Source organism: Rhinopithecus roxellana, chromosome 6 (genome assembly GCF_007565055.1).
Source record: "Rhinopithecus roxellana isolate Shanxi Qingling chromosome 6, ASM756505v1, whole genome shotgun sequence".
Taxonomy (NCBI): Eukaryota; Metazoa; Chordata; class Mammalia; order Primates; family Cercopithecidae; genus Rhinopithecus; species Rhinopithecus roxellana.
Window position 1 is genome coordinate 58,301,886 of NC_044554.1, and position 14,060 is coordinate 58,315,945.

The window sequence follows — 14,060 nt, forward strand, 5'->3', positions numbered from 1 at the left end:
ATGCCTTTTCATTGATGATAGTAACACCACAGAAGGCTGAGAAATGCAGAATAAATGTAGGGGAAAATTCTTATCTCCTCTTTGTGACCCCTTGTTCCTCCCTGTTGATTACTTTTTCTTTCTTTTTTGAGGGGTGTACAAGGAGAACTGTGGCTAAAATGTCCAATAAATGGAATGCCTTTCATCTCTTATTTTCTCTATCTCTTTCTTAATCCATGTCATTTCTCATTAAAATGGACTTGGAAATTTATCATCAGAGAGCTTTATCTTCCCATGTCAGAAAAGGCATGTGTCCTAGTGGAAGAGGATAATCCCCTTTTCTGTTCTTCTTTGGGGCTGGTTTAATACCCAGACTTCATGGAGAATTGATGGATCAGAGCTCGATGCAGGGAGATTAGTTAGCTTTCTAAGAAGCGAATATTTCCTGATCACAAAGCAGCAAAAGCTGCCTAGACCCAATGGTTTTAGACAGGTATTTACCTGTGAGGGAAGGACCCAGCTGTCCTCCCTGCCCCAACAAACTTCAGCCAGCTGCCATTTTATTTATTAATTTTTATTTTAAGACACCATCTCACTGTGTCACCCAGGCCAGACTGCAGTGGCGAGAACACCGACCTCCCAGCTTAAGCAATCCTCCCACCTCAGCCTCTCAATAGCTGGGACTGCAGGTGTATGCCACCATGCCCAGCTAATTTTTTTAGTTTACGTAGAGACGAGATTTCACCATGTTGCCCAGGCTAGCCTCAAACTCCTGGGCTCAAGCAATCCTCCCACCTCGACCTTTCAAAGTATTGGGATTACAGGTGTGAGCCACCACGCATGGCCAGCTGGCATTTTAAATGTACTCAATAATTATCCCAGTGCGATGGCATGATTTTGGCTCACTGCAACCTCTGCCTCCTGGGTTCAAATAATTCTCCTGCCTCAGCCTCCCGAGTAGCTGGGATTCTGGGCACACACCACCACGCCTGGCTAATTTTTGTATTTTTAGTAGAGACAGAGTTTCGCCATGTTGACCAGGCTGTTCTCAAACTCCTGACCTCAGGTGATCCGCCTGCCTCAGCCTCCCAAAGTGCTAGGATTACAGACGTGAGCCACCACACCTGGCCTATCCCACTTATTGCTTATGAATTAAACTATGAAACCACATATTAAAATTTTAAAATCTTTCAGGATTTGTCATGCGTTCAGTTGTGTCCTCCAAAAAATGATATGTGGATGACCTAACCCCCAGTATCCTAGAATGTGGACTTATTTGGAAACAGGGACTTGACCGAGATAACTGAGTGAAGATGAAGTCATTAGGGTGGGTTCTAATCCAATATGACTGATGTCCTTATCAAACGGGGACATTTGGTTTCAGACACAGACAGACCTGCACAGAGGGCAGATGCTAAGACGAGACACAGGGAGACAGTCTTGGCCATGTGAAGGCAGAGATTGGAGTGACGCATCTACAAGCCAAGAAATGCCAAAGTTTGCTGCCAAACCACCAGAAGTGAGGACAGAGGCATTGAACAGAGTCTTCCTCACAGCTATCAGAAGGAACCAACCCTACTTGTGATTTATTTATTTTTAAAGACTTTATTTTTGTAGAGGAGTTTTACATTCATGGCAAAATTGAGAGGAAGATACAGAGACGTCCCATATATTCCGTCTCATACACACATAGCTTCTCCCATTATAAACATCCTCCGCCAGTGTAGTACATTTGTTACAACTGATGAATCTGCAGTGACACATCAGAATCACCCGAAGTCCATAGTTTACATTAGGGTTCACTCTTGCCATTGTACATTCTATGGGCTTGGACAAATGTAGCGTCATACCAACTATTTTCACTGCCCTAAAAATCCTCTGTGCTCTGCCTATTCATCCCTCCCTTCTTGCCGTAGCGCCTAGAAACCACTGATCTTTTTACCATCTCCATAGTGTTGCCTTTTTCAGAATGTCACCTAGTTGGAATCCTACAGCATGCAGCCTTTTCAGACTGGCTTCTTTCACTTAGTAATATGCGCTTATGTTTCCTCCATGTCTTTTCATGGCTTAATAGCTCATTTGTTTTTTGTTCTGAGTAATATTCTGTTGTCTGGGTGCACCACAGTTTATTTATCCACTCATCCACTGAAGTCCTTTATCCACTCACCTATTGAAGGACAACCTGTTATTTTAAGCTACAGAGTATGTGATACTTTGTTTGTTAAGGTAGCCCTAGGAAAGGAATACAGTAGTCAGTTTAAGGATTAAAGGATTCTACTTTGTTAATAATCATGTTTCAACAATTTCTAGCACCTTGTACTATTTATTTAGGTGAGTGGTTCATTACACTGAAGTGGCAGCCCATCTGACTTTTTCAGATGCCTTCTGTGGCAGATTGTAAATTTATTCTTTTGGATGTTCAGTTTTTCCCTTTGCTATGTTCCTTTTGTCCTCTGGTATCTGGGGATCTTGGATGGAGATTTCCCTGTAGCCCCAAGGCTGGGTCATGAAACGTAAGCCTTCCTAGGCTCCAAGGGGTAGCTGGATCACAGAGCCACTCCATTCCCTGGGAGCAGGGGTGGTTTACATGATCTCCCTCCCAGCCCCAAAACCTTCAGATTCAGGAAAAACAGACTCATAATACTTCCCTGGATCACACTGAATGGTTCATTAATGTCAGACATTTGAACATGTATACAGGAAAGGGAGAGCAAGTAGGAAAAATATTCCCCATGGTATGAACTTATGTAGACCTGGGATGGCTCAGTCTATGATGCAAGGCTGTTTCCTTTGGGGTGAATGGACATACACACACTTCCTGGTTGCCCTTCACTCGATGAGATTCAAAGGAAAGTCCCTGCCTATGCTTGAGTCTAGGGAACTTTTGCTCTTTTGTGACGAGAAAATATTCACTGAGAAAGCTAACCAATATCACAATATCATTTTTCACAATAGGCCTCCCTAGGTTGCAGGAAATTTGCCCAATGTGTGGAAACCTCAGTTGATTCTAGAACGTAGAGGTAATGCCCAGGCTCACTGCATTTAATCTAGAAGTATATACACTCAGATGATGGGTTGAACTGTCTCCTCCACCTCCAAAACTATTTTGAAGTCTTAACCCCCAGTACCTCAGGATGTGACCTGATTTGGAAATAGAGTATTTGCAGATGTAATCAAGATGAGGTCATTAGGATAAGTCCTAATCCAGTGTGGCTTGTGCCCTTTGGACACAAACACAGACACAGACAGAGCGAAGCCTCTGTGAAGGGACATAGAGAGAATGCCATACGAAATTATGGAAGCACTGGAGTTATGTTGGCACAAGCCAAGGAACATCTGGAGCTACCAGAAGCTACAAGAGGCAAGGAGGGATCCTCCCCTACAGGTTTCAGAGGGAGCACGACCCTAGTGACACCCTGATTCTAGACTTCTAGCCTCCACAACTGTGAGACAGTAAGTGTCTATTGTTCTAAGACACCTGGCTTATAGTACTTTGTAATTTATAAGCAAAGCAGCCCTCAGAAACTAATACAACTCATCACAGTCACTCATGCTTTTGTGATTACCCAGAAGCATCTACGCACCCAGTTCATGGCAATAATTATTGTTAAACACCTACGTTCCCCCCATTCCCACCCCGTGAGCACTGAGTAAGCACCAGGCACTGTGCTAGCCACTTTACATATATCTTCCTCTTTTTGTAGATGAATCAACTGAGAAACTCAGAGAGATTCAGTAACTCGCTCAAGGGCACATAGTTGATAAGATGATGGGACTAGGATTTGGATTCAAGTTTATCTGGATTTTGAAGTCAACAGTCTTAATTTATGCTCTCCTCACGTGTCCAGAATACTTCAAGATTGGTGGCATCTGCTGGCAGAAAAAACCCTACTTCTTCCTACTTACCTCTTGGCACTGAATCTGGTTTAGGCCCACCGAGAAAAGTAGTAATTCTATATTTTGCCAAAAAAAAATCAGTTTTTAGCAAGTTTCCTTTAACATCAGAGTTAGCCAACGTATAATGGTACAAATTCTCATTTTAAATAGTAAGCCAATGAGATAACTCCATCTGAAATAAAGAGCTCTAATTTTCCTGAAAGCAGAAGGATGTTTTAATAAATGCATGCCAATCACAAATTGAATTCCACTGATTTCACCCCCGTATCTATCAGTTTGTTGGCAGAAGATATCATACCATTTCTCTTCATGGGTCTTTGGGGAGGGGAGTGTTCAGAGGGAAAGGGAAAAGATGGAAATGTCACACTGATCAGGCATCCACTGTGGTTTATGTACTTTGCATAGCTAGTTCCTTTCATTTACACCTATAAGACAGACAATAGACATCTTTAACAGATGGAGAAACTTAGGCCGGTGAAATTAAGTAACCTGCTTGTGGTCATACACTGAGTCATGAGTGGGATCTAAATACAGATGTGGGAATCAGCGTATCGGGCCCCAGTTTCTTATTTGTCAAGAATGTACCCATTTAGTGCTGCGAGGGCTAGGCCCGGGTGGCAGGAGGGGCGCTGAGACTCTTTCGTGCAACCTGCAGTGCAGCTATGAGTGAAGATGAACAATCAGCTGCTCTTTAAAGCCTTCCCTTCTGCTTCCAGTCCAGTGTACCTAACTCCTCTGGGCTTCAGCTTACTGATTCAAAAGCCGTGTGAACTCAGTCTTTTTCAATTCCATTAGCAGGCATACCATAACATTCATGAATCAGCTGCAGAAAGTATCTACAAAGAAGCTATACGACAGTCATGAAATCAACTTCAAGCTGGGTATAAAAAAACTGCTTCACTTTTATGTATTTTGGATGTTTTCTCTGGAAACTACACTAAGAGCTGATGAGCAGTGGCCTTTGGTGGGCGTTGCTGATTTGTGTAACAAATATTTTCACTCTTAAAGGGCAAAAGGGGTCAATTATTTTCTTCTCTTTGGGGTGAATATAGTTTTGTTTTTATTTTATTTTATTGTTATTTTATTTTTCCCACTGTTACTTACAAAGTGAAAGGTAGAGTGATTTGGAGAACTGAGTCCTAGAAAAGGTGAATGTAGATATTCCTTTTAAAAACAGATCAGCAAACAGGCTGGGTGTGGTGACTCATGTCTGTCATCCCTCACTTTGGGAGCCCAGGGCAGGAGGATCTCTTGAGTCCAGGAGTGTGACACCAGCCTGGGCAGCATAGTGAGACCTCGTCTCTACAAAAAAATTTTAAAAATTAACTAGGAGTGGTGGCACGCACCAATAGTCCTAGCTACTCAGGAGGCTGAGGTGGGAAGATTGCTTGGGGCCAGGAGGTTGAGGCTGCAGTGAGCCGAGATAGTACCACTGCACTCTAGCTTGGGAGACAGAGCAAGACCCTGTCTCAAAACAAAAACAAAAACAAAAAAGAAAGATCAATAAACAGACATGAAAAGGCAGAGAAAAGAAGAGCTAATGCAGCAGGCAGAGCTAGCCTATAAGGCACAGCTCTGGGGTAGATTAGGCCATGAATAGGAATTCAGCAGGCCTTGAAAAAAGCATTCTGGCCGGGCGTGGTAGCTCATGCCTGAAATCCCAGGACTTTGTGAGGCCCAGGCAGGTGGGTCAGGATTTCAAGACCAGCCTGGCTAACATGGTGAAACCCCGTCTCTACTAAAAATGGAAAAATAGCCAGGCGTGGTGGCGGGTGCCTGTAATCCCAGCTACTCGGGAGGCTGAGGCAGGAGAATCGCTTGAACCTGAGAGGCAGATGTAGTGAGCTGAGATTATGCCATTGCACTCCAGCCTGGGCAACAAGAGTGAAACTCTGTCTCAAAAAAAAAGAAAGAAAGAAGCATTTGTTCTAACCAATGTCTGTGTAAGATGAGGTTTAGTATAGTTACAAAAGGAAAAGTGAAAGATAAATGAGGGAAGTGCCATATTTGATCTAAAAGTTTACTGTTTTAAACTCTTATTGATAAAATTATCTCTATTAGTGGTTGCTTTTATTAACTATTAGTTGCTTTTAATAAAAAATGGTCTTACAAACAGTAGAAATTAGTGTTTATAAATCTACTGGGTTAGAGCAGATAATAGGCAAAACACACTCCTTTACAAATAGGCTCATGACTTAAAAACCCAACGACCACCTAGTTGCTGCCTTGATTTTAAAACCAGAAAAATGGCCAGGCACAGTAGCTCACGCCTATAATGCCAGCACTTTGGGAGGCTGAGGTTGGCGGATCACCTGAAGTCAGGAGTTCAAGACCAGCCTGGCCAACATGGCAAAACTCTGTCGCTACAAAAATACAAAAATCATGCCTGTAATCCCAGCTACTTGGGAGGCTGAGGCTGGAGAAGCGCTTGGACCCAGGAGGTGGGGGTTGCAGTGAGCCGAGACCGCGCCACTGCACTCCAGCCTGGGTGATAAGAGTGAGACTCCATCTCAAAAAAATAAAAATAAAAAATTAAACCAGAAAAAAGTAAGGGAACAGGGACCAGGGTAACTTGGCTGAGCTTCTTCAATTCAAACCTAGTTTTAATATCACAAACAAATGCCACCCTGAGATTTCCATTTATGAAGTGGCATCATATTATAGCCTTGTTCAAGAATCCTTTCCCAGATCTACAAAGAACAAATGGTCCCTCCAAGTTGTTCCTCTGATATTGTAAAAGTAAGACTGTTTAATAATAACTTGCCTGTGCTCTGTACTTAATGTTTTTCTGCACACTTTAGTGCACATTATGATACTGGATGTTCTTGCTCACCTTGTAAATTATACAGAGCAGGCATCAGCATCTCCACTTCATAGCAAGTTGAAGCGACTTGCTGCAGATCACAGTGCTGCAGATCACAGTGCTGCAGATCACAGTGCTGATTACTGAAGGAGTTAGTCCAGAATCCACACCCTCTGACTCCCATCCAAAAAAAACTTCTCTTAAACCTCCAGACTAGCCAGGCATGGTGGTGGATGCCTGTAATCCCAGCTACTCGGGAGGCTGAGGCAGAATAATCGCTTGAACCCGGGAGGCAGAGGTTGCAGTAAGCCGAGATAGTGGAGGCTTATCACTTTTGGGAGGCCGAGGTGGGAGGAATGCTTGAGCCCAGGAGTTTGAGACCAGCATAGGCAACATAGCAAGACCCCATCTCTACAAAAAAATGCAAAAAATTATCAGGGCATGGTAGCACACATCTATAGGAGGATTGCGTAAGCCCAGGAGGTTGAGGCTGCAGTGAGCCAAGGTTTCGTCACTGCACTCCAGCCTGAGTGACCACAGACCTTCTCTCAAAAAAAAAACGAAACTAATTAAATTAAAACAAAAACAAAAACAAAAAACCTCCATGCTGACCCATGTAGCTGGCAGCCAACATAGCTTCCTAAGCTGCCCTGAAGGCAGGCACCAGATATACCAAGGTCATGTGGGATGTTCAGTGGTTTTCAAACTTCGGTTTGGGACCCATCTGCAGCTTCTGAAATCTATTTAGTGGGTGACCAGCACTTTAAAATGAAATAGAATCGTAAAGAAAATACCAGACGACATTGTACACAGCAAGGGTGAGCACTGTTTTGTGAAATTTTTGTTTCAAATGTATATACATATATAGTGTATAGGTACTGGAGTTACAAAATAAAATGCATTTATTTCAGAAGGTCACAGGAAAAAAGAAATGAAAACTGAGAACACTGATGTAGATAATGCTAAGCTGGGTGGGAGGTCAGAAGACAACAGAACCCTTGAGGCCAGAGCCTGTGCTTTGTCCTTTTTGATGTTCCTAATGCTCAGTGAGTACAGCAGTATTCACTAGAATGCGAAACCCTCAATGAGTATTTGCTGAATGAATGACTAAATGAATCAGGTTTACAGATTTTCTAAAGACTCCTCTTAAAAATTCAATTAGGCTTGGAAATAGATCCAGGCAGCACTACATTTATGAAGAGGTTGTTTCTAAGACCTTCATTGTAAATTGGCTTTTGAAACTTTCAACACCATGACACATGGTACTTGGGCTCTCAGGCCAGCCTACAACCACCTTTTTAAACCCAAGGTATGTCTGAAGCTGGTATGGAGAACTGAAGCTGAAATCCGTTTCTACAGGGAAACGGATCCTCACTAGTCTGGTTAAAAATGCCAGGGTAAGTTCGCCTCCAGAGGACAGAGGACCTCTTCCCCATTTCTCATTCCTCTTGCCACTGTTAGGCCTGTCTCTATAAAGTGATTTTGATGGGCTGAGAGGAATGTGAGAAGCAGCATAGGCAGGGCTCATTTCAAGGGTTCAATAGATCAAAGGTAAGGAGAGGCAAAAATGCAGATAGCAATGCAAATAGCATCAACAGATTTGAAAGGCTTGTGGCCACCAGGTATTGAACCAGTGTGAATGTGCGTGGGCTGGCCATTTGTAGAGAAGACACATAATACAGAAGGTCAAGACCACCTCCATAATCACCACTGCTTGTGCAGTGCTGCAATATCATGTATAGAGTACCCAATACATGCAAAGCACAGTGACCTATTTCTCTGCCATTCTTTCTTATTTTTTTTTTTTTATTTTTTATTTTTTGAGGCGGAGTCTCGCTCTGTCGCCCGGACTGGAGTGCAGTGGCCAGATCTCAGCTCACTGCAAGCTCCGCCTCCCGGGTTTACGCCATTCTCCTGCCTCAGCCTCCCGAGTAGCTGGAACTACAGGCGCCCGCCACTTCGCCCGGCTAGTTTTTGTATTTTTAGTAGAGACGGGGTTTCACCGTGTTAGCCAGGATGGTCTCGATCTCCTGACCTCGTGATCCGCCCGTCTCGGCCTCCCAAAGTGCTGGGATTACAGGCTTGAGCCACCGCGCCTGGCCTCTTATTTTTAATCTATAAACAGCAGTAGCAATTTTATCCATGACCAGATAAGGGGTCCAGATCATTGAAAACCTTTCTTAGAACCAAAAAGTAGGCAAAACTGGTCAGTGTTAGAAATGCAAAATGCTTGTTCCCCAGCAAATGCAATTTTCTCAGAAAGGCAAACTTTACTTTCTGCAGAAAGGGTGCCCCTTGAAGATGGAACAATGGCAAGACCACACCTGGACAGAGGAGGGGCAGGAGTTCTTATTCCTGATGCAGGTAACCCCTACTGCTGTGTCATTCCCTATTGGCTAGGGTTGGACCGGACAGTCTAAGCCAGTTCCGACTGGCTATTTTAAAGAGGGCAAGGGTATGAGTCAGAGTGGCAGGGTGAGTAGTTTGGTGGGAAGGATGGTTAGGAACAGGTAATCAAAGATGACTTAGGTCAAAGCAGGTGACCAAGGGTGACTCAGGTCAAAGGTCAAAGCAGGTGACCAGGATGAGACAGGACGGAGCAGGTGACCAGGGGAACAGATGTGAACTACTGATTAGGACTGGTGGGAAAGTTGTTTACTGAAACTAGAAGCAAGTGGGCAAAGAGAACCGGGAAGTTAAACTTTAAAATGGAGAATTAAAGAATAAGAGAGCTGAACATACTGACATACTGATTCTTTGAAGAGAAACTTAAGTTCACTACATTTAACAGTTTGGCCTACTAACCAATAGTCACAAAATGTAAATGCCCATTACTTTGTAAGAGAGAAGACCTCTCTCACCAGATTGTTGATTTTTACTTTGAACGTAATTCTAACAGAAGGGTGTCCTGTTATTCTTGGCTACAGCAGAACAGGGAGTGGGACCACAAGAGGCAGACGCATTAATAGGTATTAGAAGAGATTTAAAAACATCAATAAGTAGATGGAAGACATCACATAATAACTGGACCCATTTTTGGATGGGAGTCTTATCCCCTGAGGTATCACTGTTTTACAGCATGATTTAAAAACTACATTCTTAAGGACAACTCCTAGCAATCTGAAAATGTTTTAAATGCATTGTAACATCTGTTTTAATGAAGGCAAAGAGTTTCCATTAAATACATACACACACATATATATAACAAAATTTAGCATCCTGCATAACTATAATGCTACATTTCCTGATAACACTGAATAAACCAGGCATTCCTAAACTTTTAGCAAATCTCAATATTCTTGTGTTCATTTCCTTTGTCATTTCTGCAGAATCTTTAAAAATTCTGCCAATCATTTATTTATTTCCCAGCACTGTTTTGGATTCAGTTCCCTCAGAAAACAGTGGGATGAACTAAATAATTTCCTATGTTTCCTTGACCCCATGATTTTACAATTTCTATGCCCTTCCATGTTTGTTAGAAAATGTAACACACGCAAAACAACTTTTAACTTTCAGCTGCAGAATACATAAAAGCACACTTCTCTATAAGAAAAATAACCCTTTATGGACTAAAACAAATATTTACAGGAAACCCCAAATCTTGTTCCAAGTAAACTTCCTTAGGCTTTGGGAAAATGATAAAAGCACCAGTGAAAATATTAAACTGCAGGTGACAGAATCTCTCAGTGATCTTGGTAGGAACAAATTCAACACCTTGAAATCTAAATAACTGAGCAACCATTCACACCTGCTCCTGAAAATAACATGGCCCTTGTGTAGGTCTTGGCATTCAGGAATTTTAACATGCCTCATTAAAAAATCACAGCCAATCTTGCTCTACAGGTGATGAAACAGAGATAAATTATCTGACAGAAATGCAAAGGAATTTAGAATTCATTTTGTTGGGTACCTGTTTCAGCATTTAACCTAGTACAGTCTAGCAAAGCAAAAGGAGTAAAGGTTTTGTGTGTTCAAACGGCTCAAATGAAAAATGTAAACTAAGGTGAACTGAGTTTGATTTACTCAATAATAGGAAACTTAAAGAATATTTCTGGAGCATCAGCACTGTTCTAGATGCTGAAGATTCAAAGATTCAAAATCGTTCCTGCAAAAAGTGAAGTACCATTTATTGGGAGGGAAGATAGCTGTGTTCAACAATAACTTTAGTACTGTGAAAGGAAATTAAATTTTGGTACCCTGAACACATTTGGACAAAGGGAAAAGTCAAACTGGGGACTGGGTCACTCAAAGTCTTCCCCTTTTAGTTCCTAAATAAGATGGCTACAAGGTGAAAAGCTATACAAGCCTCCCGCATATTTTGTCCACAAGGACATTCCTAGTGAGCTGTTAAAACTTCACCATGGCCATGCAAATGGACAGCTTATCTTTATAGGTGCAGTCACCCTGGCCCACCAGACACCAATGCATATCTGAGTGTTGCCCTACCCCATTTTTGTCTGTTGTCATATGTAAAATGCAGATTCCCCGCATTTTTCCTCTGCCCCTTTAGTTTATGTGATCTTATGTAAAAAATGCAGATTCACTTACATGAAAATTGTGTACTTCTCAATATCCCCGCCGTTTCCCCTTTAAATTTGGAGCCCTCAAAATCATCTTCTGATAAAGGCAGAGACCTATCTCCCAGGCACATCCTTAACTTTGGCAAATAAACCTCCTAAAATGATTGAGACTTGCCTCGTCATTCTCCTCGATTGACGGTACAAAGCTAATAAAAGAAGGATGGGCAACGGTTATTAGAGTGAGAGAAGTGAGGAGTGAGGAAGGTTTATAGAGGAAGGGAGCATTTGATCAGGGCCTTGCAAAACAGGAAGGAGGTCAGAAACAGGAGGATGAGGGTATTCCCTGTGTAGGGAATAGAATGAGTCCAGAAACAGTGGTGGCTTATATATGCTGAGTGTGGGGAGCTGTGAGTGATCTTATTTCACTGGATCAGGTACTTCTATACTTTTTGCAAATCTCAACATCCCTGTGTGCATTTCTTTTGTCATTTCTGCAGAATCTGATAAAATTATGCCCATCATTTATTTATTTCCCCGCAATGTTTTTAACATTCTCCCTGGCAGAAGTCAGAATGGGAAGAAATATTGAAGGTATATGATGGAGAACTTTGAATTGCTGTAATAAGGAGAATGGACTTTATCTTCAAGGGTGGGGTCTGTAGGGGACTGGATCAGAAAGGGGAGAGAGAGGCTGAGGACCAGATGGCAGGCAATGACAACCATCCCAGTGAGAGGCAATAGCTGTTGAAATCTAGGAAATGGCAGAGTAAACAGAGAAGGGAGACACAGAGAAAGGAGACTGATAGAACCATAGGCATGAAGGAGTGGAAACAAGTGTCAGGACCATGAGTTGAGAGAGAAAGAGACAGCCAGCTACACTGGGCTCTTTTCCTAGCATCCCACGCTCTATTGAGGACCAGCTGTGTGACCCTGGGCAAGCCCTTCCTGTGCCTCAGTTTCCTCATCTGAAATGAAGGCTTTCAATGAGATCAGAGGTTTCCGAACTGTTCCATGGAGACCTAGGATTCCAAGGAAGTTTTGATGAAGAGGGAGGGGAGGTGGGGTAGAAGAGGGATGAGGAGTGGGGTACAACTGTGCAGTGGGCTGTGACTGGAGAGTAGAGTGAGGACGAGGAGCTCTAGATCCCAGACCTTCTCTCTGTAACCAGAACATCTCCTTCACACAATAGCATTCCCTTTAAGATTAAATTTGATTTTTAAAAAAGTTTGATAAACACTATACTATACAGATAACCTCTACAGTCCCTTTGAGCTCTCCCATGTGAATAACCACACTTACAGAAACTAGTTATCCAAGAGATCTGCTAATGTAATGGACATGGGTCTTGTGTTTAGGACCCTGATGAGTTCCTCTGTTTATTTGATTAACTGTTGTACAAACGCTGGAACAACTGGAACAACAATTGTCATGCTGAATCAGTGCCAAAACTCTCAAAAATGGAAAAGATTTACTGAAAGGCCATTTGGTGTTCTAATTCTTGTGCGGTACCTTTTCCCAAGACCCAGTACGTTTTTCAAACCTCATAAACACCAGTGTGAAAATGGCCCTTTGCATGAGAGTACAAAGCCATGGCTTTGCTACCGACTGTTGTCTGCTTTGGGGTAAATTGAGTTACCCCTCTGGGTTCTGTTTCCCTGCCTGTTGAACGAGAGCATTACACCAAAGAGTCTAAAGGCCTGCCTTCTGGCTTTAACATTCCAGGATTTCATGATCCTAAACCCTTGGAGCCCGTTATCTGAACAATTCCCTGATCAATAGCACATGCTCTGGGTCTTGTTCTGTCTTAGTCAGATGGTCAGTATATTGAGGGCTTTGGCTGTTTACTTTAAGGATTGGGCAATGTGTGGTTTAGCCAAAATCTCTGAGCCCTGCAAATGGATCACTCTGAATGGAGGGCTAAGGTCTAAATTAACAGCAGACCTTTAGAAACACAATGCTTTATGGATTGGTATTTGAAACGCAGAAACCCCGTGCCTAGGTATAAACTCCTGGCAAATGGTCCACAAACCACCATTAAAATGGAAACGAGAAAAACCAGCGAATCAGAGCAACCATGAAGTGGAAACCAGAAAGTTTCAGACAGGTCTGAAACTCACACACTCACTGCATTCCTTTCCTGCCTGGTGTCTCCTCCTCTCCCCTCCCACTCCCACATTTTTTTTTTTTTTTTTTTTTACAACAATTCGTTTGTTTTTTTTTAAAAAAAAAAAAGAAAAGAAAAGAAAGGAAAAACCAAAGAGGCGAAATGAGGACTCACTTGGAGAGCGCGGCCAGGCTGCGTCTTCCATGCAATCCGGATCCACCCAGCATGTCCGCAGTTGGGAAGGGGCGGCGGGGCAGAGAGGTACGGAGACCTGGCCGGGCCGGGCGGTCAGGGCGTCGGCCCGGCTCGCGGAGGGGCCATGTGATCTGTGGCTGAAATGCACGGTGCAGGATGCTCCCGTGTTCTCCCTTTGTGTTAACACGTTGGTCTGTCCCTGTGACGAAAGTCTGGGCTTGTCCTTAGCCAAATCTACTCCTCCCCACCCGTTCCCTCCTCACAGGATCATCAGAGAGCTGATTGTTATTTTTTACTGTAATCTCTCTAATAGAAGCCCATCCTGTTTAGCGATTAAAGAGCACTGATTACTTCGAGAGTTCCAGAAATGTTATTGCTGGGTAGTGAGGCCAGGATCCCCAGTAGCTTTCCTGATGAAGACTTTATATGCTTAACTACAAATAATTTTTCCAAGGTAAGTAACTGGTCAAAGGAAAAAGACACTGATGCATTTGCTCAGCCTTTTGGAAAATAGTTGATCATGGTATTACAGGCATATACAACCTAATTCTGACAAGATCAA

General features: G+C 42.8%; 1 protein-coding gene across 9 annotated transcripts in view; it reads right to left on the bottom strand.

Moving 5' to 3' along the window:
* Positions 1 to 14,060, bottom strand: part of CALD1 (caldesmon 1) — a 243,170-nt gene that overhangs the window by 74,622 nt on the left and 154,488 nt on the right. For 2 of the 9 annotated variants that reach the window (XR_004058123.1, XM_010371417.2), the window contains exon 1: positions 13,478 to 13,751. The exons of the other annotated variants lie outside the window; for them this stretch is intronic. Coding sequence is in view for 1 of the 2 variants with exons in the window: in XM_010371417.2 (XP_010369719.1) it covers positions 13,478 to 13,530 (53 nt within the window). In the remaining variant the exon portion in view is untranslated. Of the gene's footprint in view, positions 1 to 13,477; positions 13,752 to 14,060 lie in introns of those variants that run through there. 9 annotated transcript variants of the gene reach the window in all.